Source organism: Halichoerus grypus, chromosome 1, assembly GCF_964656455.1.
Source record: "Halichoerus grypus chromosome 1, mHalGry1.hap1.1, whole genome shotgun sequence".
Lineage (NCBI taxonomy): Eukaryota > Metazoa > Chordata > Mammalia > Carnivora > Phocidae > Halichoerus > Halichoerus grypus.
Genome location: NC_135712.1, coordinates 123,198,852 through 123,225,781, shown reverse-complemented (window position 1 = coordinate 123,225,781; position 26,930 = coordinate 123,198,852). Strand labels below are relative to the sequence as shown.

At 42.6% G+C, this 26,930-nt stretch overlaps 1 protein-coding gene across 7 annotated transcripts in view; it reads left to right on the top strand.

The window, feature by feature from the left end:
• The first annotated feature begins 14,413 nt into the window (after window positions 1–14,413).
• Window positions 14,414–26,930, top strand: part of PCCB (propionyl-CoA carboxylase subunit beta) — a 99,734-nt gene continuing 87,217 nt past the window's right edge. For 4 of the 7 annotated variants that reach the window (XM_078071614.1, XM_078071605.1, XM_078071610.1 and 1 more), the window contains exons 1-5: window positions 14,414–14,647; window positions 17,536–17,655; window positions 18,656–18,724; window positions 21,361–21,417; window positions 22,981–23,094. In XM_078071614.1, the coding sequence (XP_077927740.1) occupies window positions 14,465–14,647; window positions 17,536–17,655; window positions 18,656–18,724; window positions 21,361–21,417; window positions 22,981–23,094 (543 nt within the window). In that variant the 5' untranslated portion in view covers window positions 14,414–14,464. The remainder of the gene's footprint in view (window positions 14,648–17,535; window positions 17,656–18,655; window positions 18,725–21,360; window positions 21,418–22,980; window positions 23,095–26,930) is intronic. The other 3 variants (XM_036120524.2, XM_078071618.1, XM_036120522.2) reach the window with 1 other exon arrangement.

The following is a 26,930-nucleotide window of genomic DNA, read 5'->3' as shown; positions in this document are numbered from 1 at the left end:
ACCGGTAAAATTTTTTTGGAAGGGGGAAGTAAAACAGAGCAGAATGATCATTAGTATTCAATGCTACGGAGAGATTAGGTAAAATGTAGATTTAATATCCATGGCTTCCCAATGCCTATAGGATAGAATCTAAATTTCTTACCCTGGTATTCAAGGTATTCTATCAGTACCTACTTTTCCAATACTTTGTCCCATGACACTGCTAAAATGAGCCTTTTAGATAAGGTGCCATGTAGGTAAGATGCCCTATTTATTTTATCTAGAACACAATAGTACACTCTGCTGACCTATCATCTTTGGATGTATCTTCTGCCCATCACCACTTAGCTAAATCCTACCTATTTTCTAGGCCCTAATCCTATTTTGCCTCCTCCATGAAGATTAATGTGGTGGCTATGAGAATACACCTCTCAGATCTCTGATTGCAGTGAGAATTATTGACTGAAGACCCAAGCTACTACCTTCTGAAATTCGTCACTGTGTTTGCACTCTGCTTCCCATGGGCTGCTCCTAGCCAATGACTGAGCATGGCAGAGATACTAAGGCAGGCCCATTCCTGGGAGATATCAGAATCCTCTGACAAGTGACTGAGAAACCGCAAACAGCCTTGTCAAACTTGCCTTAGAATTGCATGGGGCATAGGATGCCTCCATCCAAACTTCCTTCCTTCCCTCCTCCCTTCCTTCCTGCCTTCCTCCTTTCACTCAGGGTCAGACTTGCATTGCAGTCTCTTGGCTCTCCCAGCCTCCTTTATTTGCCTCCCCCTTTTCTCTTATAGGCATTTCCTCTAATATATTTCTTGCATAGTTAATCTTGTCTGGCATCCATTTCTTAGGGACCCAGACAAACATAAGTGGTACTGGGAGTGGCCCAAGAAGAAAGGTGGTAAGATAGGAATTTGGACTGCCTCGTCTACTGCCCATCAGGCAAAGAGAATGTCACCCTGGTTAGTAGATGAGACATAGATAGTTTCTGGCACAAGGTGGTAGCTCAACTGCTAAAGATTTCACTAGTGTTAACCTGGGAAAATGTCCCAGTGGAGAGGAATGCTGTGGCAGATGTGATGATGTAGGCATTTGAAAAACATGGAGCAGGGGGAGGGACAATGCATACAAAGATAGTAAAATTGGGTGATCACTACTAAGTTGTATTGATGTCCTGCAGAGAAATCATGAGGGACTGAGGGCCATTAATAAGCAGTTTTTGGTTAAGTGAGCGAGCCACAGGGCCTTTGGGATAGCTTACAAAGAGACCTTTATCTCTGTCAGTGGAAGGGAATGCACAGCTGAGTGGCAGGATGAAGACCTAATTGTTAGAGCAGCAGAGCCCCAGAGACATTAAAATGCTCAGTCAAGGCAGGTCTAAAATGACCTAACAGCACTGAAGTACAGCACAGAGGCAGCAGTCTGGAGGGAGGAGCAGGCCCCTACAGGACACAGTGTATGTTTTAAATCACAGACCTCTATATATTGCTATGTCCTCAATAGTAAGAATACATGAGCCTGGGAACCAAGAGATAGAAGCAGGAGTGACCCTACTTATATCACACCAGATGCCCCACTGAGGGATTTTGTGCTTCCTGTCCCCACAACTCTTGACTCTGCAGGATTAGAAGTCCTAGGCTCAAAGAGAGCATCCTTTTCCAGGGGATATAGCAAAGATCCCATTGAATTACAAGCCACAGCTGCTGCCAGAACACTTTGAACACCATGTGTCCAGGAACCAACAGGCGAGAAGAATTACCATCTAGCAAGGGTAATTGACCCTGATCAGCAGGAGGGCTGCTTTTGCACAATGAGGACAAGGAGGAACACATATGCCAGATACTCCACTTTGGCGCCTCCTGGTATTCTCTTGCTTTGTTGTAACCATGAATGGACATAGGAAGCAACTCTGGCCTAAGATAGGTATGATTACCAATGGCTCAGACCCTTCCAGAGTGAAAGTTTGGGTCACATCACCAGGTAAGTCACCAACACCTGCCAAGGTGAGGGGATTTGAGAATGGATAGTGAGGGAAGGAGAGAATGAGTATAAGTTATGGCCCTGAAATCAACTGCAGCAAGAGAAGCTATAGTTCATTCCACTAAATGCTCTTTTCTGAATTTCCCCTTGGGAAGAAAGGCCCACAGGAAGCATGGAGGAACTGCTTCCCAAACCTGTGGGGAGAGGTAGATCTGTGTGGGGCAAAGGGTAGGCTATGGTGGCCATGAGAATGTACCTCTCAGATCTCCATCTGCAAGGAGTGTAATTGACCAAGCGCCCCAGCTGCTGTCCTCTGAAATTCATGGCTGGTTCCCTCTGAGGCTACACATCTTGCAGGCTGCACTGAGCCAATGCCTGAGTGTGGCAGGGAAACTGCAGCGGGCCCTTCTTGAGAGATGTGGGACTCATCTGAGGCGTGACTTTGCTCAAGGAGTCCTTGATGGTCTTGCTCCACTTTCCTTAACCTGCTCTACAGTGTAGGATGCTTTCCCTCAGCCTGCCTTCCATTTTTTCCTCTCTCCTTCACTCAGGGTCAGATTTATCTTATGTTTGCAGTCTAAAGTCTCCCTTTCTCCCCTGGCTCCCTCCCCATTTTCTCTCACAGGCATTTACCCTAATAAATTTCTTACACATTCAATCCTATCTTGGCATCAGCTTCTTGGAGAACCTGGACTAAACACATGCCCTAAGCTCCCAGCTGTCAGTGATAAGTTCTCACTTTGAACTCTTATAGTACTTCCCACCTACCTGACATTTCCCAAGTGCTACCGAGAAAACAAAACTTATGTTTCTATGTATATATCTTCCCAATTAGTTTAGAAGTGTCCTGGAGATAGTTACCATTATGTCACCTTTGCTAACCTCTGCACTTCACCAAGTGCCCTGTACATAGAAGGAGCTCAGCTCAACCATCATAGGAAAGGAGCTGTCAAGGGTGCTGAGTTGTTTAGACAATCCTGAACTCCAGAATTAATGTTACCCACCTACTTCAACTTCTCAGTGTACTATCTCATTTCCCACTCCCCAGTCACCTACTCAAAATGGTTCCCCATCTTCTCAGGGTCCTTCAATCCCCAGGTCCCTGCCCCACTCCCCATATATTTTACCACATATATTGACCCAGCAAAGGCTGTGGCATAGACAGCTATCCCTCCACCCAAAGTTTGTGGATTCCGCCCCCACCCCCACCCCCACACACCTACCTTCTATAGTGTGAAGTCATTGCTAGAAGGTGGCTGGTCAGCCAGGGACTACATTCCCAAACTTGACCCCATATCCAGGGGGTAGCTGGGGTCTTTAAGAAATAGAACTCTTCCTCTACCAGTCTCCTTCACATTCTCCAGTTGAATACAGAGGACTCTAGGGATGATGAGGCCACAAGATGGAAAAGCCTGTGACCCTGAACCATCGCATGGAGGAAAGCTGCCCACCATTCAAAGAAGCACCTACACTGGAATGTTTCATGAGTGAATAGTAAGCTTCTATTATGTTAGGTCACAGAAATGTGGGGGTTCGTTTGTTACAGTTGCTAGCATTATCCTAAATAATACAGAAATCATTGTCCCTTTTTTTGGCTACACCTATCTTAACTCCCTTTTATTTAGAGGAAGTCTCCTATTATGGGACTTGTGATACCAAATGGGTTAGATCCTTCTCAGGCTACACTGTGGGGTCTGTTACTTTGTCTCTAAGAATCTGATGTATTCCCACTCAAGACTATGAATGTGCGAGCAATGCAAAGATACATGACAATATAGAAACCATTCACAGTGGTGGTATGGCCTTGAGAATCTAGGGGTAGTAGCAGCAAGGCCTAGCAACTGTTGTTTTAGGTCGATGTCCTAACCGGACTGTTCTTGTGGTATGACCTTGGCTGTGTTTCCCTGCCTCTAGATTTACTTGCTTTTCGACATTTTTATTCCAGCTTTCTTGACAATTTCTTCCTTCCAATAGTTAATTTTCTTCTTTAGATATCCAGAATCAATTTCCATCTACACTATCCTTCCCATCTGCACTGGATTCTCCTCCCAAACTAAAGTCAGTAGGATTACTATTTATTAAGCACCTGATGCACACCTGGTACTGTGATAGGCACTTTACATCTGCTATCATACTTAATTTAATTCTTCCATGTATTCTATAGGGTTGGTATTACTATTGCCATTTATAAATACGGCAATTGTAGCTCAGAGATGAACTGATTTTCCCAGTTATGCTCTTTTAAGTGTCACTTGGAATTCAGTTTTGATGGCATCAAAGCATGTTTTTACATTGCACGAGAAATGCTTCACCAACTTGTAATTACTGCAGTGCTTCCTTCTAGGGCTTTTTTAGCCTATGACCATTTGATTCTGTAAGTGAAGACTACATCAACACATACTTAGTCCTTTCCCTTTCCTCCTTCCTTGCTTTTTTTCTCTCTCTTTTCTTCCCTCCTTCTCTCTGTCCTTCCTTCTTTCCTAACTTCTTGACAAAATAACAAACCATGTGTGATAGCAGAGTACACGGTGGCAATCCGTTCTCTTGCTGACTTTCCTTAGACTGCACTGCAATCTAAGATGCTTCTTCCCAACCTTCTTTCCTTCTTTCTCTCATTTACTCAGGGTCACACTTGCATTGATTATAAGGTTGGAATTTGGGGGGAGGGGGGTGGTATGAACTATACCTTGATGATCTTCATTACTTTTGATGTTCCCCAGTAAGTATGCCTCAAATGTCCACGATACCTTCAGGAAACTAGGTTTCCTAAGCTCCATGAGAAAGAAGCTGCCTCTAGTGATGGAGGTGAGGGTCAGATAATTTCATTTTTCCAGAGAAACTGGAGTAAGGAGAAACAAAATTCATTCAGTGATCGAGTATCTTTCATGTATCAGGACCCATTGGGCAGTAGAAACATAGAAATATATATTATAAAATCCTTATTCTACACAAGCTTATAATCCAGTAGAGTGTCATATATAGTTAATTTTTCCAGTTTCTAGATGTTAATCTTAATTACTTTAGAATAGCATAGTTCATACCAAATGATTAAAATCATCCACTGTAATAGAAATAATTGTGAAATTAGCATAATCCATAGAGCCTTTTAGAATTGTAACAGGAATTATAAAAGAAAAAGAAGTTAGGAGGAGAAGTCACTAATTAAAAGAAGCATTATTATTTTAGAGAGAGTGAAAGAGCCCATGCGCACGTGAGCAGTGGGGGAGGGGCAAAGGGAGTGGGAGAGAGAGAATCCTTTTTTTTTAAATTTTTTTTTTTTAATTTTTTTTTTTAAGATTTCATTTATTTATTTGAGAGAGAGAATGAGAGTGAGAGAGCACGAGAGGGGGGAGGGTCAGAGAGAGAAGCAGACTCCCCGCCGAGCAGGGAGCCCGATGCGGGACTCGATCCCGGGACTCCAGGATCATGACCTGAGCCGAAGGCAGACGCTTAATGACTGAGCCACCCAGGCGCCCGTGGGAGAGAGAGAATCCTAAGCAGGCTCCACACCCAGCGCTGAGCCCAATAAGGTGCTCAATCTCAGGACCTTGAGATTGTGACCTGAGCCAAAATCAGGAGTCAGGCGCTCAAACGACTGAGCCACATACACACCCTAAAAGAAACATTTCTTGATCTGGTACCGTGACTCTTAGAATTTCTAAGCAGTTGAAAGAGGGCTAGGAAGGAGGAGGGTGAGAGAAAAAGAAAGAGTACTTGTAGTATCATGGCTGCATTTTAGCTGAAATGCAATATACAGTATCCAGAATGCAAAATCTGGTATCCAGAAATGGAGAAAATCACTAAGACTCTTTTGGTTGAGATGGGAAAGGGAAAGGGCATCCTCAAGGGTGGCAGAATCACTATATTCAAAAGGCAATATTGGAACTGTTCTTGTGAGCTCAAAGACTGTTTCTTTGAATCTCCATCCCTTTTCATATCTTCTACCATGCCAGCTAGGTGTACCCAGTGTATCACAGTTCTGAACACATACATCCAAACCCCATCACCGGGTATAACTACAAACTGAACTTGAGTGCAATGTGAGTGGGAAGGGTGAGGTCAGCAAAACCTGAATAAGTAATTTTAATGCAACATATCCAGCAGATACTCATAGAAGTAGGGACAAACTATGGAAAAAAGAGAAGAATGCAGTACTTTGGGGGGATTGAAAGCTGTTGGGTATAAGAAGGAAGTGAACTAATACCTCAGGAAAAGCAAAGAAGGTGAAGAGTGTTCTTGGAGAAAGTGAAGGATTTCTAGTTGGCTACGTACAGAAGGTTGGAGAAAGCCTCCAAGGAAGTACTGAACTGGTGGAGAAGAGAGTAAGGAGGTACCTGGTGACCTGAGGGGCAGAATTGTGCTTCACAGATCTGAACAAGGTGGGAGACTGAGAGGTGGAGGTAGAGAAGGGGCAGCTTGCTGAGCAGATGGGGGAAAAGGAGAAGCTAAGAGGCAGGAACATAGGGAACTGATTAGGGAAGAAGAGTCACTAGAGCTCTGTTGGTTAAGAAAGACAGGGACCTTTAGGTAGAGGGGCAGGGTAGGCAGCATGTTTAGTGATGGCAGGAGCAACATAAATGATTCTAGCCTGACCAAAGATTCCAAAGTGAAGTTTGCTGATAAGACATGAGGGCAGCACTTTCTGTAATCCAGGTAACCAGAGAGAGCGTAAACCTCTCTTACATAGCACCCACAAAAGATGCTTTTAAGCATGTTCTAAGTTAGAATTTGATAAAAGTTATAAATTGGGGGGGAAGCAGATGGGAGTTTAGAGAAAAGAGAAGTTGCTTCTAAGGGGAAATCGTGGAAATGCTTCATGGAAGAGGTGATGTTCAGAATTGGATAACATTAGATTTGGACACACAGAGATGGGGTTGAGGGGAACAGCAAGGAATGGCAAGAATCAGCAGTGATCTAGTATAGTGTAGTGAATTGTGTCCCTCCCCCGCCGCCACCAAAAAAAGATAGGTTTTAGTCCCTAACCCTTGGTACCCTGTGAATGTGACCTTAATAGGATAGTCCTGCAGATGTAATCAAGTTAATGATCTCAAAATAAAGCCATCCCAGATTTAGGGCAGGGCCTAAATCCAATGAATGGTGAAAAAGGAGAGGGAGATCACCAACATGGAGACACAGGGAAGAAGGCTGTGTAAAGATGGAAGAGAGATTGGAGTTCTGCAGCCCCACACTAAGGGACACCAGGAACCACTAGAAGCTGGAAGAGGCAAGAAAGTATTCTCTAGGGCACCTGGGTGGTTCTGTTGGTAAGCGTAGGCCTTTGGCTCAGGTCATGATCCCAGGGTCCTGGGATCGAGCCCTGCGGTGGGCTCCTTGCTCAGCGGGCAGCCTGTTTCTCCCTCTGCCTGCCGCTCCCCCTGCTTGTGCTCGCTCTCTCTCTCTGTCAAATAAAGAAATTTAAGAAAGAAAGGAAGAAAGGAAGAAAGAAAGAAAGGAATTGTCTATAGCTTTTAAAGGGAGAGTGGCCCTGCCAACATTTGATGTGGGACTTCTGATCTCTAGAACTGTGAGAATAATTTCTGTTGTTTTAAAGCACCAATTTTGTGGTCATTTGTTGCAGCAGCTCTAGGAAACTGATATAACCGGTATGACTTTTGTGACTTGTGCCAGCAACTGTGGGTGTCTCTGAATAAAATCAGAGCAATCCAAAACAAGGGTTGGGACTTGGCATGGTGATCTTGATGGAAATTCAAGGGGTTGAGAGAGGCTGGAGTAGTGCTAGAGTGGGCAGAGTTTAAATACTTAAACTGAGGGAATTAAAGGGTTATGTTGAGGGGATGGACTAGGTGCAGTGCGAAGAAAAGGTGTGGGGACGGTAGGAGGAACATTAGTAGAAAAGACTGCCAGGTTCCAGCTCCTAGAAGTGGAGTAATTCTTAGTGATTACAAGGCCCAGTGTGTTGGTGGCTGAAGTGGAACAGAGTTGAAGGCCCTTCATGTTGAGAAAGCTGAGGAATTCTGAGGCCAGGGAGTCAGAACATGTCAGCATGATGGCTTTAGGAATGGTGGTGGTCATCCATCTTTTCCTGCCCTAGGACATCCATGCTCCTAGTTCTAATTCTTTTGGACTCAGATGCAGACTTACACCATTAACACTCTAGCCGCCCTTTCTCCGACCTTTGGACTCTAAATTGCACCAGAGGCTTTCATGGTCCTCTATCTTTTTTAAAAAATAAAACCATATAACCTTTAATATTCATTGATACATATGAAAAACATGCAATAAACTATAAATATTACAGAGCACTTTTTTATTGAGGTATAATTGACATTAGTTTCAGGTGTACAACATACTAATTTGATATTTGTATATATTGCAAAATGATCACTGTAACAAGTCTAGTCACCACACATGTCACAAAATTTTTTTTCTTGTGATGAGAATTTTTAGGATTTACTCTCCTGGCAAGTTTCAGTAATACAATACAGTTTTATTAGCCATAGTCATCATGCTATGCATTACATCCCCATGAATTACTTATTTTATAACTGAAAATTTTACCTTTTGACCCCCTTTGCCAATTCCACCCACTCCCCAGCTCCCCACTCCCCACCGCTGAAAACCACCAATCTGTTCTCTGTATCTATGAGCTTGGTTTCTTTCCTTTCTTTTCATTTTTCTTTCTTTCTTTCTTTTTTTAGATTCCACATATAAGTCAGATCATACTTTCTCTGTTTAACTTATTTCACTTAGTATAATGCCCTCATGATCCATCCATGTTGTCACAAATGGCAAGATTTCATTCTTTGTCATGGCTGAGTAATATTTCTACACAACTTCTTTATCCATTCATCTGTCAATGGATACTTAGGTTGTTTCCATGTCTTGGCTATTATAAGTAATGCTGCAATGAACATGGGGGTGCATATAACTTCCTGAGTTGGTGTTTTCATTTTCTTTGGTTAAATACCCAGAGATGGAATTGCTGTATCATATGGTGGTTCTATTTTTAATTTTTTTTTGAGGAATCTCCATACTGGCTCCACCAGTTTACACTCCCACCAACAGTGTACTTTTCTCCACATCCTCACCAGCACTTGTTATCTCTTATCTATTTGCTATTAGCCATTCTAACAGGTGGGAGATGATACCTCATTGTGGTTTTGATTTGCATTTTCCTGATGATGAGTGATGTTGAGCGTCTTTTCTTGTACTTGTTGGTTATCTGTATGTCTTTAGAAAAATGTCTATTAAAATCTGCTCATTTTTAAATAAGATTAGGGTGGTTTTTTTTGGGCTATTGAGTTGTATGAGTTCTTCATATATTCTGAATATTAGCTCTTTATTAGATATATGATTTGCAAATATTTTCTCCCATGTAGTAGGTTGTCTTTTCATTTTGTTGATCATGTCCTTTGCTGCACAGAAGCCTTTTAATTTGATGTAGTTCTACTTATTTATTTTTGCTTTTGTTGCCTTTGCATTTGGCATCAAATTAAAAAAATTGCCAAGACCTCTGTCAAAAAGCTTACTGCTTATGTTTTTTTCTAGGAGCTTTATGGTTTTATTTTACTTTATTTTTTTTATTATGTTATGTTATTCACCATACATTACATCATTAGTTTTTGATGTAGTGTTCCATGATTCATTGTTTGCGTGTATATAACATCCATTCAGTACGTGCCCTCTTTAATACCCATCACCAGGCTAACCCATCCCCCCACCCCCCTCCCCTCTAGAACCCTCAGTTTGTTTTTCAGAGTCCATAGTCTCTCATGGTTCGTCTCCCCCTCCGATTTTAGATCTTACATTCAAGTATTTAATCAATTTTTAGTTAATTTTTGTGTATGGTATTTGATAGTGGTCCAGTTTCATTCTTTTGCACATGGCTGTCTAATTTTCCCAACACCATTTGTTGAAAACATTGTCCTTCTACCATTGTATATTCTTGGCTCCTTTGTTATAAATTAATTGATCATATGTGTGGGGGCTTACTTCTGGGTACTTTATTCTGTTTTATTGAGCTATGTGTCTGTGTTTATTCCAATACCATACTGTTTTGAGAACTATAACTCTGTAATATAGTTTGAAATCAAGGAGTATGATGTCTCTAGCTTTATTCTTTTTTGCCAAGATTGCTTTGGCTAGGTTTTTTTTTTTTTTTTTGGTGGTGGTTCTATACCAATTTAGGATTTTGTTGTATTTCTATGAAAAATGCCATTGGAATTTTGATAGGGATTGCACTGAATCTGTATATTGCTTTGAGTAGTATGGAAATTTTAATAATATTGCTCGCTCTGCTCTTTCAAATGAATAAATTTAAACAAATTTTTAAAAATCTTTAAAAAATATTAATTCTTCCAACCTCTGAGCTTGGAATATCTGTCCACTTATTACGTCTTCTTCAATTTTACATCAGTGTCTTATGTTTAAAGTGTACAGGTCTTTTTTCTTGGTTAAATTTATTTTGAGGGGTGCCTGGCTGACTCCGTTGGGACAGCACGCAACTCTCAATCTCAGGGCTGTGAATTTAAGCCCCACACTGGGTGTGGAGCACTTGAAAAAAATTTATTTTCAGATATTTTATTTTATTTAAATATTTTATTTATTTATTTGAGAGAGAGAGAGTGAGAGCGAGCACACAAATGTGGGGGAGGAGAAGAGAGGGAGAAGGAGACTCCCACTGAGCAGAGAACCCCATGAGGGGCTCGATCCCAGGACCCTGAGCCAAAGGCAGATGCTTAACCAACTGAGCCACCCAGGTGCCCCTCAGATAATTTATTCTTTTTGATGCAATTGTAAATGGGTTTGTTTTATTAATTTTTGATAGTTCATTATTAGTGTATAGAAACATAGCAGATTTTTCTATATTGATTTTATCCTGCAACTTTGCTGAGTTTATTAGTTCTAATGTTTTTCAGTGTAGTCTTTAGGGTTTTCTCTATATACTTCCATGTCATCTGCAAATAGTGACAGTTTTATTTTTCTTCCCAATTTGGATGCCTCTTATATGTTTATTTTTTTCTTGGCTACTTGTTCTGGTCCATCTTGCAGATAGCAGATTGTGGGACTTCTTAGCCTTCATAACCACATAAGCCCATTCTTGTAATAAATCTCTTTATATATCTACATATATCCTAATGGTTGTTTTTCTCTGGAGAACCCTGAATAATACAGCAGGGAAGAGTAGGAAAGTGAGCCTGATGTGGAAATCACAGAAGGGAGAGGAGGGTGTGTTGTGGAGGTCAGAAAATGCTGAGAGGTGGCACCAACACATGGCCAAAACTTCAAAAGAAGAGCAGCTCAGCAAGGGTGGAAGAATGGTCTGGAAGTGCCTCTGGAAAAAGGTACAGAAGAGCTCTGCTCATTTACCACAGAGTCCAAGGAGTCAGAAAAGATAAGGATTTTCCAAGATGGCTTGGAAAATGTGTGTGGTGTGGGGATAACCAGGTTCCAGTTCTTAATAACAGTTTTAACTGAAATTTAAGACAGGGTTCTTATGACCCAATGTTAGCAGTCAAAGAGACATGGTCCAGAGAAAAAAAAAGGTAAATTTAAAGTACTTCATTTTTTTCATTAAAAAAATAAAACATTAAGGAAAGAAGTACATCCATAATGCATAAGGAGCATCTTAAAAATCCTCTCTTCCCATGTGGATGACAGCAAAATTTCCTCTCTCACACCCCTTACTTCTAATCGCCCCAAACTTGCTAAGGTGACAAGACAGCTGGATTGCATTAAGGGTAATTGACTGAGGGCCCCAGCTGTTCTGAAATTAATTGCTGAATTTGTACTGAGGCCACACTTCTCATGGGCTGCCCCCCACCAAACAGGGGCAGGAATATTTTGACTCTAGGACTCCTTGATAGCCTTGCTGAACTTGCCTTAAAAGTGCACAGTAGTCTAAGGAGCTCCCAGTCACCTTTCTTCCTTCCCTCTCTCCTTGAATGGGGTTCAGACTTGCATTGCAATCTGATAGTTCTCCCAGCCTCTCCCAGCTGCTGCCCCATTTTCTCTCACAGGTTGTTCCCCTAATTGATTCCTTGCACATTTAATTCCTCTCTTGGCAGCTGCTACTCAGAAGATTCAGATCACACATTCTCCCAAATATGTGTGACCTCTTCCAAATTTACTCCTTCCTTCCATTTCACCCAGCTTTGCTGATGGTGATCGCTGACTGGGATAGAATGGCCAGATCGGGGTGACTCCTGTCTCAAAATGGAGAAATAACTCAAGTATAGCAATCCAGCAAGGAGGACTAAAACAGCCTGGAGCATGCTAGGATTCCAGAGGGCAGTTACTGGGTAGTTAAACCCTCCTCCTACCCCACCTCCACCCATCCTAGGCTGGGACTTGCACCCAAGGTAAAGAATAACAGTATAGATCTATAGGGCCATATATAGGATACCTGTGGTAGGGCACTAGAACAGTGAGGAGGAAGAATGAGAGGAAGGGAAAGAAAGAGCAAGTAGAGAAAGAGAACTACTTGGAGGGAGCACTTAGGTTCAGTCTAACAGTTGTTTATGGATCTTTCCTTTCTGGGCTTTCTGCTAAGCACTGTTTATTGAAAGTTAAATAAGAAAAACTTCCTTGCTTCCCTGAGGGACTGATACTTTCCCTAACCTAGGCAGGAGGATCAGAATAGACTGCCTTGAGGAGATGATATCTGAGCAGAGCCTGGAAGGATGCACAGGTGTAGGAGAAAAACCTCCTGAACCACATGTAATTGCCTATCTGCTAGCTCAATTCAATTCCACAAATACATTCTGAAGGCTTCTATGTATTGGGCCCTGTTCCAGGTGCAGGGGCTACAGTGGTGAGCAAGCTGGCCATAGTTTCTGCCCTCTGGCTTTTGGGAATCTAGCTGAGAACAGAGCAAAACAATCTTACCACAGTATGAGATGTGCCACAGGAGAGGATCTGCAAAGCACTTTAGGACAAAGAAATCTCAAGGCCCCGAGCCCATATGAAGCCCCAATTTCTGAACATGGTAAAATTCTTCACATTCTAACTCCATTACTGCTTTGCAGTCACCACCATTCCCCAAAAGTTGGCGATACAACTGTGTGTGAATCTGACTATGCCACTACTCCTGGCATGCAATTAGTTACTTTTTCAGAGATACTCTCCTTGACGCATCCAGCTTGCCCAAATTCTCCCGTGCTACCAGGCCAGTCTTTTGTCCATCTCTCTAGGTTGATGAGGTGTTTTTTTTGTTTGTTTTTAAGATTTTATTTATTTATTTGACAGAGAGATAGAGAGCACAAGTAGGCAGAGCAGCTGGCAGAGGGAGAGGGAGAAGCAGAGGGAGAGGGAGCTCGATGCGGGGCCTCATCCCAGGACCCTCGGATCATGCCCTGAGCTGAAGGCAGCCGCTTAACGGACTGAGCCACCCAGGTGCCCCGGTTGATGAGGTTCATAAAGCAGAGACCCAAATGCAGGGCCAACAATATCTACTATGGAGTCAGGTGGGCTTTGTTCAGCCACATGACTTCAGGCTTTGGACCCTCAACTTCCCTGCATATCCAGGTGAACAACTCCTACTCAAGGAAATGTAATAAACACTGGTGATTAGTTCTTGGCACATAGTAGGTGCTCAAAAATATTTGCTGAATTTAATTGCATTAACATTAAAGTCCCAGGCCAGAATTTGGACTTTATGAAGGCTCTGGCTGTGAGCTGGAGCTTGGAGGGGTTAATGATCAATTTTAGCAGTCTTCTCTGGGGCTAAGAATGCAAAATATACACCTTGTTCTTTGCCTCGAAGACCTGCTTGTTAGCTGGGGAAACAGATGGACAACCTCCCAAGAGTTCAGTTCAAAATTCCTAGAGCAGTGGTGCTCAAACTCTAGCAAGCATCAAAATCACCTAGAGGTCATCTGGTGAAACAGACTGCTGGCTACACCCCCAGAATTTAATTCAGTAGGCCTTGGGTGCAGTATGAGAATTTGAAAGTCTGCATTTCCCACTTGCTCTCAGGTGATAGTGAAACTGCTGGGCCCACACTTTGAGAACTACCCACTAGAGCCTAGGAGCCCTGTGCTCAACACGCAGCACATAGCGGGTCTCCGAATCCTGGCTCCACCACATCTTTAGTCTTGGCTCTTGATCTAATCCTCTACCTCTCTGTACTTCATTTGCCACATCTGTGAAATCAGGATAAGGGATTGCAAGCGAGTGCTTAAAGCCACACCTGGCACAGTGTTTAACAAATGTTAGCTTCTATTATCTATTCATTTTCTGGGGGTGGTGGGACGCCCAAACTAGAGGTCTAGGTAGCCAGAGAAGAGCAAGAACTAAGTCTCTCTTCCGTGCAGCAAGGAAGGCACAAGAGCTGAGGACCAGTACTATCCTTCTCAGAGTAACGCCCTACTGGGGTCTGGGGTCTTGAAATCTCTGGCCCTTCCAAAAGCGCGCTGACGTCCAACCCACAGGTTCCTTACGTCCCACAGATGCTGCGCAGGCGCAGAACCCGATGTGCCCACGCTTGACGCACATGCGTACTCAGGCGCACTGGTTGGGGGCTGGCTGGCAGAGCAAAAATGGCGGCGGCAATGCGCGTGGGGGCGGCTGGAGCAAGACTCAGCGTTGTGGTGAGCGGTCTCCGCTCCGCGGTCCGCAACCTGTGTAGCCAGCCAGTCTCCGTTAACGAACGCATCGAGAACAAGCGCCGCGCCGCCTTGGTGGGAGGAGGCCAGCGCCGCGTGGATGCGCAGCATAAGCGAGTGAGTCCTGCGGCGGTCCGGCCATCCCTACGGCGTTCGGGTCATCTCCTCGGCGTTCGCGACCTATCACAGCGTGCCCAGCTCGCGACGCCCCAGTCCTTTCAGCCAATCAGCGCCATGCCGGGGAGCGGCGGGGGCGGGGGCGAGAAGGTTCACCTAGAGTACCTGTTGCCTTGCACCAAGAGGCGGGGAAAACGACGATAAGCACCGTTGTGCTTTACTACTCTCCACTTTGCTTCTGGATTTTTAGAGGGAGCTGGCTGGGTCCCAGATGACTCACCACTTAACATCTATAAACTTTTGGACTAGTTACTTAATCACTAGGAGTCAGTTTACTTTAAGAAGAAGATAGTAGTACTTCTCCCCTCACAATCTTATCGGTAGAGCTACGGAAGCGATGATAGGCACTTAATTAGGAAAAAAAAATCTGTTTATTCTTCTCCTGCCCCGTGAAACCGTGGTAAGTTCTTGCTCCATTATGGAAGCAGGAAAATCGAAGGATATGGCAGGGGAAGTAACGTGGGCAAATTCTCACATTAATCTGGGGCGGGGGGTGCACGGGGAACTTGTGGAACTTCTGACCCCACAATGCTGGCTGAACGCCTTTAGGATCTTAGCGTGCATCGACATGCTGGGTAGGAAAGGTACGTGTCAGAGGCAGGGAGGTTTTTGAGGCAAGACATCTGGCCTTCAGAGGTAAGCTGGGTGGACCATTTAGCAGCAGGAAACACTGAGGCTCAGATCAGTGACCTGGGACTTGAAACTAGGCTCACGCAGTGCATCACTGACACGTGTGTGAATCTGGACTGATGTGCTGGATGAGTTAAATAACCAATCTGGAAGATGCGGAAGTGAAATTCTTAGAGGTGAAGGGCATCGAGGCACAACTGTCAAGTGTGGGGGTGGTGAGGGGTGGAACGCTGGGATCTTCAGTGAGATTTGAACTAGCTCTTTATTGAAGTCTAAATTGAGTGTGGATTTATTTATTTTTATTTTTTTTAAAGATTTTATTTATTTGACAGAAAAAGAGAGTGAGAGAACACAAGCAGGGGGAACGGCAGGCAGAGGGAGAGGGAGAAGCAGACTCCCCGCTGAGCAGAGAGCCCAGTGCTGGGCTCCATCCCAGGACTCCAGGATCATGACCTGAGCTGAAGGCAGCTGCTTAACCACCTGAGCCACCCAGACACCCCTTGAGTGTTGATTTAGATGTTATAAATTCCGATTTGACAGGAACATGAAGGTGACCGTTCCTTTTTGATAAGTTACCATTCCTTTTTGGCAAGTTACTTCATCCCTAGAAGTCAGTTTATTCTAAAGGGAAGATAGTAATTTTTGACCCTTGGGAGTGAGATGTAAATTTGGTGGTTGAGTGTGGGGCCGCCTGGGTGGTGCAGTCCTTAAGCCTCGGACTCTTGGTTTTGGCTCAGGTCGTGATCTGCAGTGGTGGAATCAAGCCCCAAGTCAGGCTCCAGACTCAGCAGCGAGTCTGCTTGGGGCTCTCTCTCCCTCTCCCTCTGCCCCTCCCCCCACCATCCTGTGTGTGCTCTCTCTCTCAAATAAACAAATCTTAAAACAAATTTTGGTTGAGTATGTGGTGCCAGGAGTGCTTTCCCTGCCTCCCCTGGGGTGGCTCTGTCTGGGTTGAAGGAACCTTTACATCATCCTTTGGAAAGGCCTCTCAGTGCTCCTGTGTACTCTTAGTGTTGGGGCCCATTGCTGAATTCCTCCCTGGAACATCACCCCACTTCTTCCTGGGTAGACCCTACCGGGTTTAGATGCAGGCTCAAGAAGCAATTTTTCTTTTGCCAGAGCTGACTTAGGAGGCTGACTTGATTTAAATCCCTCACTCCACCCCCTTTGAAACAATTTTTTGGACTCCTTCCATAGGACAGATTCCCAGAAATGGAATTACTGGGTCAAGAGATAGGAATCTTTTTAACACTCTAATATATGTTGCCAAATTGCTTTCTGGAAAACTTAATTCTACTTTACACAACAGTGTATACGATTGCCTGTTTGTTTTAAAAAGACCTCACTGGCTTTGGCTACTTTTCTTATGGGGGAAAAAAAAAAGCCAGTTTGAGGTGTTTTTTTTCCCAGGGCGGAGGGAGGTTGGAAGACAGTGGGCCTGGGTGTTTGATTTGGTCTAAGGGCTTCAGAGTCCAAGCAACAGAGGCTCTTGATAAGTTGAAGGTTCCAACCTCACCCCTTCCAAGAAGCAATTTTTTTCTTTTTTACTCCTCTCAAGTGAGCTCTTTACCGCTCCCTGTCCCACTTCTTTTCTTCTTAGCCACTACCTGCTGTGGGGTTGTCTTGGTATCATAGTGTCACTGTTAGGTGTGGGGTCCCTAAGCAAAGCCCCTAATGTAGGATAGTAGGAGAAGCGCATGGAGGAGGCAGGAGAAAGAACCAGGAAGTGGTCCTGGAAGTGTCCTTCTGGTTGGACACTAGTGAGGTGAGTTTGTGTGAGGTTCCCTAGAAGAAGCTTGTGAATCTGGGGATGTGGCCTCAGACTCTTCACTAAACCTACTTTAGTTTTCCACCTCCTACTTTTCCATTCTCCTTTTTATTGCTCGTTAAGTCTCCAGTAAATGTGGAACTAGTTATCTTGTTCCACAGTCAGGCTCTCCTTACCCCCACTTCTCTTCACCTTTTCCTCCTCCCATTTCCTTATTTGCCTTCCCTGGTTGGTGGCTCCTGGAGCACCCTGTCTGCCCGGATTTCCTTACTGGCTGAAATCTACTGATAATACCTGTGTTTTGGGCAGGTTGATGGAATAGAGGCTTTCATGAGGGGTGAAGGGGCAAACGCTGTCTTGCCTTCTTATGAACGCTCCTTGCTTACTTTGCCTATGATGACCTCACTGAATGTTTTTTGTTGCATTTTAGGGAAAGCTAACCACCAGAGAGCGGATCAGTCTTTTGCTGGACCCTGGCAGTTTTGTTGAGAGTGACATGTTTGTGGAACACAGATGTGCAGATTTTGGAATGGCTGCTGAGAAGAATAAGGTATCTTTTCACATGGTGGTATGAGCCTCTAAGTTGCACTTTCCAGCTGTGGCCCTCCTGGCCTACCCACTAGACTAATGAAGGCCTTTTGGAACTCAAGGTATACATTTAATAGTTTTCAGGTTTGGGGCCTGAAGTTGCAGGAGTGCCTTGGGAGAAGTATTACTGGGCCTCCAGCTTCTCCTACTTACCTTTGTCTGCAGATGAAGGAATGTGAGTGGGACTGCTCATATCTTTTGCAGTGTGACTCTGGCCCGGTTTCCAGGGCTCTGGTTGTGGGTTCAGAGTTCTCACAAATACACATTGACGAACTTGGAAGGGAAGATGAGAATGTCTTTTAGTTGTGTTCTGGTTTGTCTAGGCACCAGAGACCCCCTAAAGCAGGACCACTTGCCTGTTTTGACACTTTAAGTTTATGGAGTTTTTGAGGTCAGAGTTACCAATACTTCTTTTTTAATTGGGTGTTCTCCTCGGGTATGCAGAATTCTTTGGACTCACTTTTGATCAGTTTTCCTCAGGTCTGCATATATGCTGTTAGTGACCAAAGATTTGTGAACTTGGCACCAAATCAGCTGGCCCCATTTCAGTCCTTATGGGCCACACAGTATTCCAGGATTTCAAGCAAAATGATGGGTTTGCCTTAAGGTTTGGGGGTGGGGTGTGTGGCTTTGTAGAGTTGCCACGTGTCATTCTATGCCCTTCTCCTTCCTGTGGCATTTGGTAGTGGCAGCTCTAGGGAGTCTTGATTATTTTGGTTTTAGGAAGGAAGATGAAATCTAACTATAGTGCCCTTCACTTCTGTTGATGAAGCAGTAGCCTAGTGCTTGCTGTTGCAGAGCTGAGCAGGGGAAGGGGAGATTCCATCATGTTCCTGATTCATACTGAATTTTAAGAAATTCAGGGTGGGCAGTTGTTCTGGGTTTTTTTGGTCTTTCATTGCCAAATTCATTAAAAGACGTATTTGGGTTTTTTAACTTACATTTTTCTATTTTTCTGGTAGTTTCCGGGAGACAGTGTGGTCACTGGACGGGGCCGAATCAATGGAAGATTGGTTTATGTCTTCAGTCAGGTATTTAATAACTCCAATAGGCTGAACTTTCCTGGAGGGAAGAGCCAGGAGCAAAAGACATGAGAAGAAAGCAGTTTTGGGGAATGAAAACTTGTTTGTAGTGGGGGCAGATGAGGGGCATATGTCCCGAGTTTTATACTATAGTATGTGTTTTTTCTTAGGGAGAAAGAATCCTTAGTCTTGAGGGATGAACGCAGGGCAGTAATCATGTAAAAACTCCCAGGAACCAGGAGTTTATTCCGAGTGAGATTCCTCTTGGCAGGTTGGGTGTGTGCCTGGAGGACGGCCATGTCCTAGGCAATGTGTGGAACTGAGAGTGCTGTGAATGCAGCCTGGGTGGAAGGGACTAGACTTTAGGAACCGTAGGTTTTGGGCTTTAATGAAAGTGTTAGAACAAGTTTTGTTAGGCTGCATAAAAACAGATACAGTTTCTTCACACTGAGACTATAGGAGAATATAGTATAGGAGGCAGAATAATGGCCCCCCCAAATGTCCAACTCCTAATTCCTGATATTTATGAATATGTTAACTTACATGGCAAAGGGGAATTAAGCTGCAGATAGAATTAGTGTTGCTAATTAGCTAACCTTAAAATAAAGAAGGCTGGATTACCCAGGTGGGCACAATATAATCACAAGGGTCCTTAAAAGGAGAGGCAGAAGTAGAGTTCCAAACGATCTGTTGTGAGAGGGGCCTGCCATTGCTGGCTAAGAAGATGGAGGAAGGAGGTCATGAACGAGGGAATGCAGATGGTCTCCAGAACCTGGAAAAGGCAGGAAAAAAGATTCTCCCTTGGATCCTCCAGAAAGGTGCCTAACCATGCTAACCTTGAGTGTAGCTCAGTGAGGCCCATGTAGGACTTCTGAATTATAGAACTGTGAGAGAATAAATTGCATTTGTGGTAATTGTTAGAGCAGGTAATAGTAAACTAACACTACACTATTTGGGGTTTGATTTCCCGCCCCCCGAGGTGGAAATATACATATTATTCTAAATGTTTAGTTCCTTTTATAGATCTAAAGTTATAAAGTATGGGTTTAATATTAAAATAACTATGCCTAATTTAAAATGTATTGTACTTAAACAATACTCATTTACTTAATGAATTACCTTTGAAATGTTTTAAAACTGTGTTATAAGTGGGTCTACCAAATGCTTAACTGGAAGAAATGATCTCTCCTTTTTGTAATTTATGAGAGCTAGGCAAAAGCTTGTACTGAAGGAAGCATTAATAAGATAGCTAGAACAAAGAAAGTTACTGTGCTTTCTGGGCTCAACCTTCTAACTACTGAGCAGATACAAAAATTCACTGAATTGATACTTTTTATCATCTTTTATCCCCATGGGGTAGGGTTGGATAGGGATGGGGAGAAGGGAAAGGGAAAAAACTGAGCCAGAGTTTCTGCCCCAAAGACGCGAATCATTTTGTAGATAGAATGGGGCAGGACAGGAGTGTCTTCCGTACAGATAGGGTGAGAGAGGTTCTGGCCAAATGCTGTGGGCTCAGGACAAGGGATGATCACATTCAGGCTTGAGGAATGTTTTAGGGAAAATCGGGCATTTGAAATGGGCCTTGAAGGATACTGAGGGTGGGGAGTGATGTGCCAGCTTTTTTGTAGTGATCCCCAAAATGTTAATATCTGCAGTTGCTTTTTCTGGGGAACTTCTGCTTTTCCAGAGAAGCAACCTATGCCTGATAATTGGCCATAGGTATGTTCTGGGGGAGAGAAGTAGGGGGAAAGGAGGTGCCAGTGCTGGCTCATTATTTAGTGTACAGGTTTCTAATCTCCTCTGTTTTTAGCCTCACTTTTGCTTTGTTTTGCTGCTGGTGATTGAATCCAGAGCCCCTCTGATGAAGTTGCTTTAGAGAATAAACCTTTCCCCCTCTCGAGGTGAAGGAGAGGTCCTGTGGGTCCAGCTGCTCCCAACAGAGACTTTGTATCAGTCTGTTTTTCACCCCTCCTCACCCCCTACTTTCCATGGTTCCTGCCTTGTCCCCTCCTTGTGGTTACTCCCCCTGCAGTATATAGGCTTCCATTTGTTCTAAGTTAGATATTCTTCTTGTGCTTTCATTTCCCCTCCAGTTTGTTCAGTCTCTCCTCTGCCAATGTTTCCTCTTCCTTTTTTGTCCTCTTGGGCTGAATCTCTTTTTAATTCCCCGCTGTCTTTTTGAGATGGTCTTAGGAAGGAGGTCCTTCCTACAAGAAGCCCTTTACATCAGAAGGTAATGAAATTCCATAAGCCAGAGGAAGCAGTGAGGGCTCTGATTGACTTTTTTCACCTCCCTTGTCAAAATGACAGATACTTTCTAGTACTAGAAATGCCTGACTGTTTGATATCTGTAGAATCTGATTTTTTAGGTTAATTCTGCATGAAAAGTTTTCCTTTCCTTAGAGCTATGACTCATTTTTGTAGAGCAAAGACTAAGTCTTTTGCTCTTGACAATACATAAACTCCCTTTAAGATACAAATTATTTCATAGAATAGTGAATAAAAGAAGACTATTCCTAATTTTTTGAACTTCTAAAAATCCTTCAAAAACTTTTGGCTAAGAGTTTTTCATTTCCTCCTCCTCCTCCGGGCTCTTTGTCCCTGGCTAATCACTATATTTGTTGATTTAATTGTTTTCTTTTTAGGATTTTACAGTTTTTGGAGGTAGTCTGTCCGGGGCACATGCCCAAAAGATCTGCAAAGTGAGTATTTAATATTGAAAACCCAGTGTTTTCATCAGTCATGCGGTACATGTTGAGTATTGGGGTGCAGGACTGTATGTGGGGTGGGTGCTGACCCAAAGGTCCCTTCAGTCCAAGGCAGGAGTTTGTAACATTTTTTTGTATCATGGATCCCTTTGGCAGGCTGGTAATGATTTATATGCATAAAATATGTAGGATTACAAAGAATTAAAAATATTTTAAAAAATCACATTTGTAATATATGTGCTTTCTAATTTGTCAAATAACAAGATTTAGTTGTGGATCCAAACTACTATAATTTCACAGTAGGTGTGAGTAAAAATGCTATTTCAAGATATCTGCAACAACTTGAATGTGATATAAAAATATCCGTGGCTTCTATTAATGACAAAGTCACACGTATTTCTAATGTGTGTGTGTTTGTTGTTGTTGTTTTTTTTGCCTGTGTTCATTATTAAAGGAAAGGCTAAAGATCAGCTAAAGTTAAAGATAAAGATGTAAGTTTTTTCCCATCCAAGGCATGGATGAAATCTATTTATCGACTGCTTGGGGTTCTGAAGACTCCAGGTAAAGAGCCCATGGTCCAGGTGAAGAGTCCAAGTACTAAAAGATAAAGAGCAGTGCAAGGATTGATTACATGATGGTATTTTAAAAACACTGCTAGTGATGAGATGCTCTGGAGATGAATAAAAGTATAGATCATATTTGGAGAACTTTGGAATTAAAGGTAGGGTTGACTGTTAGTAGCTGGGGAGAGCTTCCCTGTAAAATGGAAAACCTGTATTCTAGACATGGTCTTGTCATGTATTTCTGAAACCTTGGACCAATCACTTAACTTTTAAACCTTCCTAATTTTTCTTTTTACTGCCTCTGTTATCATGGTTAAATGGATAATATGGAAGTGAAAGGGCTTTGTGAACTGACAAGAGCTATTAGGAATGTTACTTATTAGGCTCTCAAGCCACTGACCCACGAGGAAAATATGGCTCATTACAAGTAAAAGCAGGGTTGGGCCTGGCTTCTGGTTAACAGATGGATCTACATGTACTTTCACGAAAATACTACTTTGCTATTATGTACTGTCAGTTCTTTCAAAAGAGTAATGGGATCGGGGAGGTGGTGGTGGCTGTGGCGGGGGCGCCTGGCTGGCTCAGTCAGTAGAGCATGTGATTCTTGATCTCAGGGTCATGAGTTCAAGCCCTATGTTGGGCATGGAGCCTACTTTAAAAAAAAAAAATAACTGGGAACAAAACTGGCTACTGGAAAAATATTACAGCTAGACCTGTGGCTCTAGAAATGGTTGTCATGAGCAGTCTTCCCACCTGCTACTGGGAAGTGCTTTGGCTCTTGGATGCCTGAGGGGCTTTAATCTGCCCTTAAAATTTTGGTTCTCTATCTTCCATGAAGGTATCCAGTCATCCTGGGGAATGAAGCTGGTGTAAATGACTCCTGTTTTGAAAAGTGCACTTAGAACATTTTTCCAGAAAACACCATGATGCTTTATAAATTCTGGTTTTGGTAACAGGATCAGTTGTTTCATAAAAGGTTTCTTTGCTGTCTCAGATCATGGACCAGGCCATGACAGTGGGGGCTCCAGTGATTGGACTGAATGACTCCGGGGGAGCACGGATCCAAGAGGGAATAGAGTCTTTGGCTGGCTATGCAGACATCTTTCTGGTGAGAAACCTGTTAATAGAATACAGAGAGTAAAATAGTACAAGGTTTAGTTTTCTAAGCTATGTCTTGGTCAGAGCTTCCCTATCCCTACTGTTCTCTGCTGTATGTCTGTTCTGTGGCTTCTTCCTGTGTCACTGTGGAAGGCGTGGAAGGTGGACGAAAAGCAAGAAGAGTAGGTGGAGAGAGTTTTCTTTTTTTTTTCTCACAGAGGACCACTCCTAGGGGAAAATTAAAGATCACTTATAAGGGAAATACACCTGATTATTTTTTTCAAAAGCAAAAGACATGGAATATAAAAGGTTAAAATGAATTGATTGGCTAGAAATAGGAATTTAAAAAAATGCAGTGCTTATTTTGGTTAAAACACAAGGTCATTATATGAAGTTCAAGTTGTAGTACAAAGAAAAATTAGCCAAATCCCACCATTCAGAAACATTCCATGAATATCATTTCAGATATCTTTCTGCTTACTTACTAAAATTACAGAGAAAGAAATGAAAAACACAAAAATAAATTAAATGTGTCATTTGAAGTAGGAAGTATATTCTAAGAAAGTAAGGGAGATTGGGGTGAGGGAGAGAGATACTGCCAGATGGAAACTTGAGAAAAGCGATCTACATTTCTAGAGAGGGGAGGAAAAAGGGAGAAGGCAGGAAAGAAACAGGCAGACATTGTTTCTAATCAGGCCAGCTGTTGTTGTCATCCCCTGGGCTGCAGGCTTATGAGTGTTCTGTCCCTGTCTACTGCCCTTTACGATCCATCAGAACAATGTGTATTTATTTGTGTAAGATGCTCTGCTAGTTGTGTGAGTACTTACGTTCATTGAGAAGCCACTTTGTAGATCTTAAACCTACTTTTTAATCTTTAACCTTGAGCTCCAGGAATAACCTACTGGGGAGAATTAGCTCTTTGGATGGCGTGGTCAGACGATTTAGGCCTGGAAGTTCTCCTTTAGCCCTTAGCCTGGAAGTCATGCCTGTATTGGAAATGAAGGAAAGGAAGCATGGCCCTAAGAGAAGTGGCAGTAAATCACCACATTTTAGAGCTTGTCAGGGTTTTAGAATATCTCCTACTCTAACCTGTCTTTAGGAGTACAGGCTGCAGGAGTTGGGTTTTATTTTGTTTTCAGGAGGTAGGCTTTAGTGACTTTAATAAATTATTTACTGGGGTGCTTGGGTGGCTCGGTCAGTTAAGTGTCCGACTCTTGATCTCAGTTCAGGTCTTGATCTCAGGGTCATGAGTTCAAGCCTTGTGTTGGGCTTGGAGCCTACTTAAAAAAAAAAATTATTAATGCTGCTTGTTATTTCTACACCTCCAGCCACTTCCTTCTGCCTGTATTGTTATTTAAAATTTTTTTTTTTGTAACTTTATTTTGATAGAATTTCAAACTTCATATAAAAATTGCAAAAATAGTACAGGGAACTCCCATATGTCCTTTACCCAGATTCGTCACTTGTTTACATTTTGCCCATTTGCTCTATCATTTCTCTCCATATGTATATATTTATCTGAAACACTATAAATTAGATACTGTTCCTTCTGTAGCTCTTAAATCCTTCATTGTGTGTTTCCTAAGAACAAGGACATTCTGTAATAAAGTGAGAACAATAATAGAAATCAAGAAATTTAACATTGATTCATCGATATTATTCTTATCTATGGTACTTACTCAGATTTCATCAAACAATCCTAAATAAAGCCCTCTCTAGCTATTCCCTTACTCCCCTATGCCCCATCCAATTCAGGATTAAGTACTGTCTGTAATTGTTTTATCCCCTTAATTTCCTTTAATTTGGAGCAGTTTCTCAGTTTTTCTTTGTCCTCCATGACCTTGACATTTTTGGGAACAGCTTTATAAGAGGTATAATTTACAAACCATAAAATCCATCCATTCTAAGCATGTAATTCAATGACTTTTTTTAAAATTCCAATAAAATTAACAACAGTGTTAGTTTCAGGTATACAATATAGTGATTTAATAATTCTATACATTATTCAGTGCTTCTCATGGTAAGTGAACTCTTAATCCTCTTCACTGATTTCACCCATCTCCCCTCTCACCTTTCCTCTGGTAACCATCAGTTCTGTATATTTAAGAGTCTGTTTTTTTGTCTCTTTTTTCTTTGTTCGTTTTGTTTCTTAAGCTCCACATATGAGTGAAATCATATGGTATTTGTCTTTTATTTCACTTAGCATTATACTTTAGCTCCATCCATATTGTTGCAAATGGCAAGATTTTATTCTTTTTTATGGCTGAGTAATATTCCTGTGTGTGTGTGTGTGTGTGTGTGTGTGTGTGTGTATGTGATTGATATGTTTATGTATATACATACATATATATCACATCTTCTTTATCCATTCATCTATTGATGCACACTTGGATTGCTTCCATATCTTGGCTATTGTAAATAGTGCTGTAATAAACGTATGGGTGCATATATCCCTTGGATTTAGTGTTTTTATATTCTTTGGGTAAATACCCACTAGTGTGATAATTGGATCGTAGGGTAGTTCTATTTTTAATCTTTTTAAAGATTAAACTCTTTAACAGATATGTCATTTGCAAATATCTTCTCCCACCCAAGCACCCCAGTAAATAATTTATTAAAGTCACTAAAGCCTACCTCCTGAAAACAAAATGCAGGAACCTCCATGCTGTCTGCAGTGGCTGCACAAGTTTGTGTTCCCACCAGTGATGCACAGGGGTTCTTTTTTTCTCCACATCCTTGCCAACACTTGTTGTGTTTTTGATTTTTTTTAAGATTTGAGAGAGAGCGAGCGTGTGCGCACATGCATAAGCAGGAGGGGCAGAGGGAAAGGGAGAGAGAATCCCAAGCAGACTCCCTGCTGAGTGCAGAGCCCGATGTGGGGCTCAGCCTCATAACTGAAAATCATGACCTGAGCTGAAATTGAGTCGGATGCCCAACTGACTGCGCCACCCAGGTGCCCCTGTTGTGTTTTTGATTTTCACTACTAGACAGGTGTAAGGTGATACCTCATTGTGGTTTTGATTTGCATTTCCCTGCTGAATGATATTGAGCATCTTTTCATGTGTCTATTGGCCATCTGGATGTCTTCTTTGGAGAAATGTCTGTTCATGTTTTCTGCCCAGTTTTTTTTTTTTTTTTTAAGATTTTATTTATTTATTTGACAGAGAGAGAGAGAGACCATGAGAGAGGGAACACAAGCAGGGGGAGTGGGAGAGGGAGAAGCAGGCTTCCCGCTGAGCGGAGAGCCTGATGCGGGGCTTGATCCCAGGACCCTGGGATCATGACCTGAGCCGAAGGCAGACGCTTAACAACTGAGCCACCCAGGCGCCCCTTCTGTCCAGTATTTAATTGGATTATTTTTTAGAATGTTGAGTTCTTTCAGTTCTTTATATATTTTAGATACTAACTCTTTATCAGATATGTCATTTGCAAATATCTTCTCCCATTTTGTTGGTCATCTTTTGGTTTTGTCAACTGTTTCCTTTTCTGTGCAAAAGCTTTTTATCTTGATAAAGTCCCAATAGTTCATTTTGCCTTTGTTGCCCTTGCTTTTGAAGATGTGTCTGGCAGGAAGTTGCTGTGGCCAAGGTCAAAGAGGTTGCTGCCTGTGTTCTCCTTAAGGATTTTGATGGATTCCTGTCTCACATTTAGGTCTTTCATCCATTTTGAGTCTGTTTTTGTGTATGGTGTAAGGAAATAGTCCAGTTTCATTCTTCTGCACATGACTGTCCAATTTTCCCAACACCATTTGTTGAAGAGACTGTCTTTTTTCCATTGGATGTTCTTTCCTGCTTTGTTGAAGATTAGTTGACCACAGAGTTGAGGGTCTTCTTCCTCTTCTTCTGA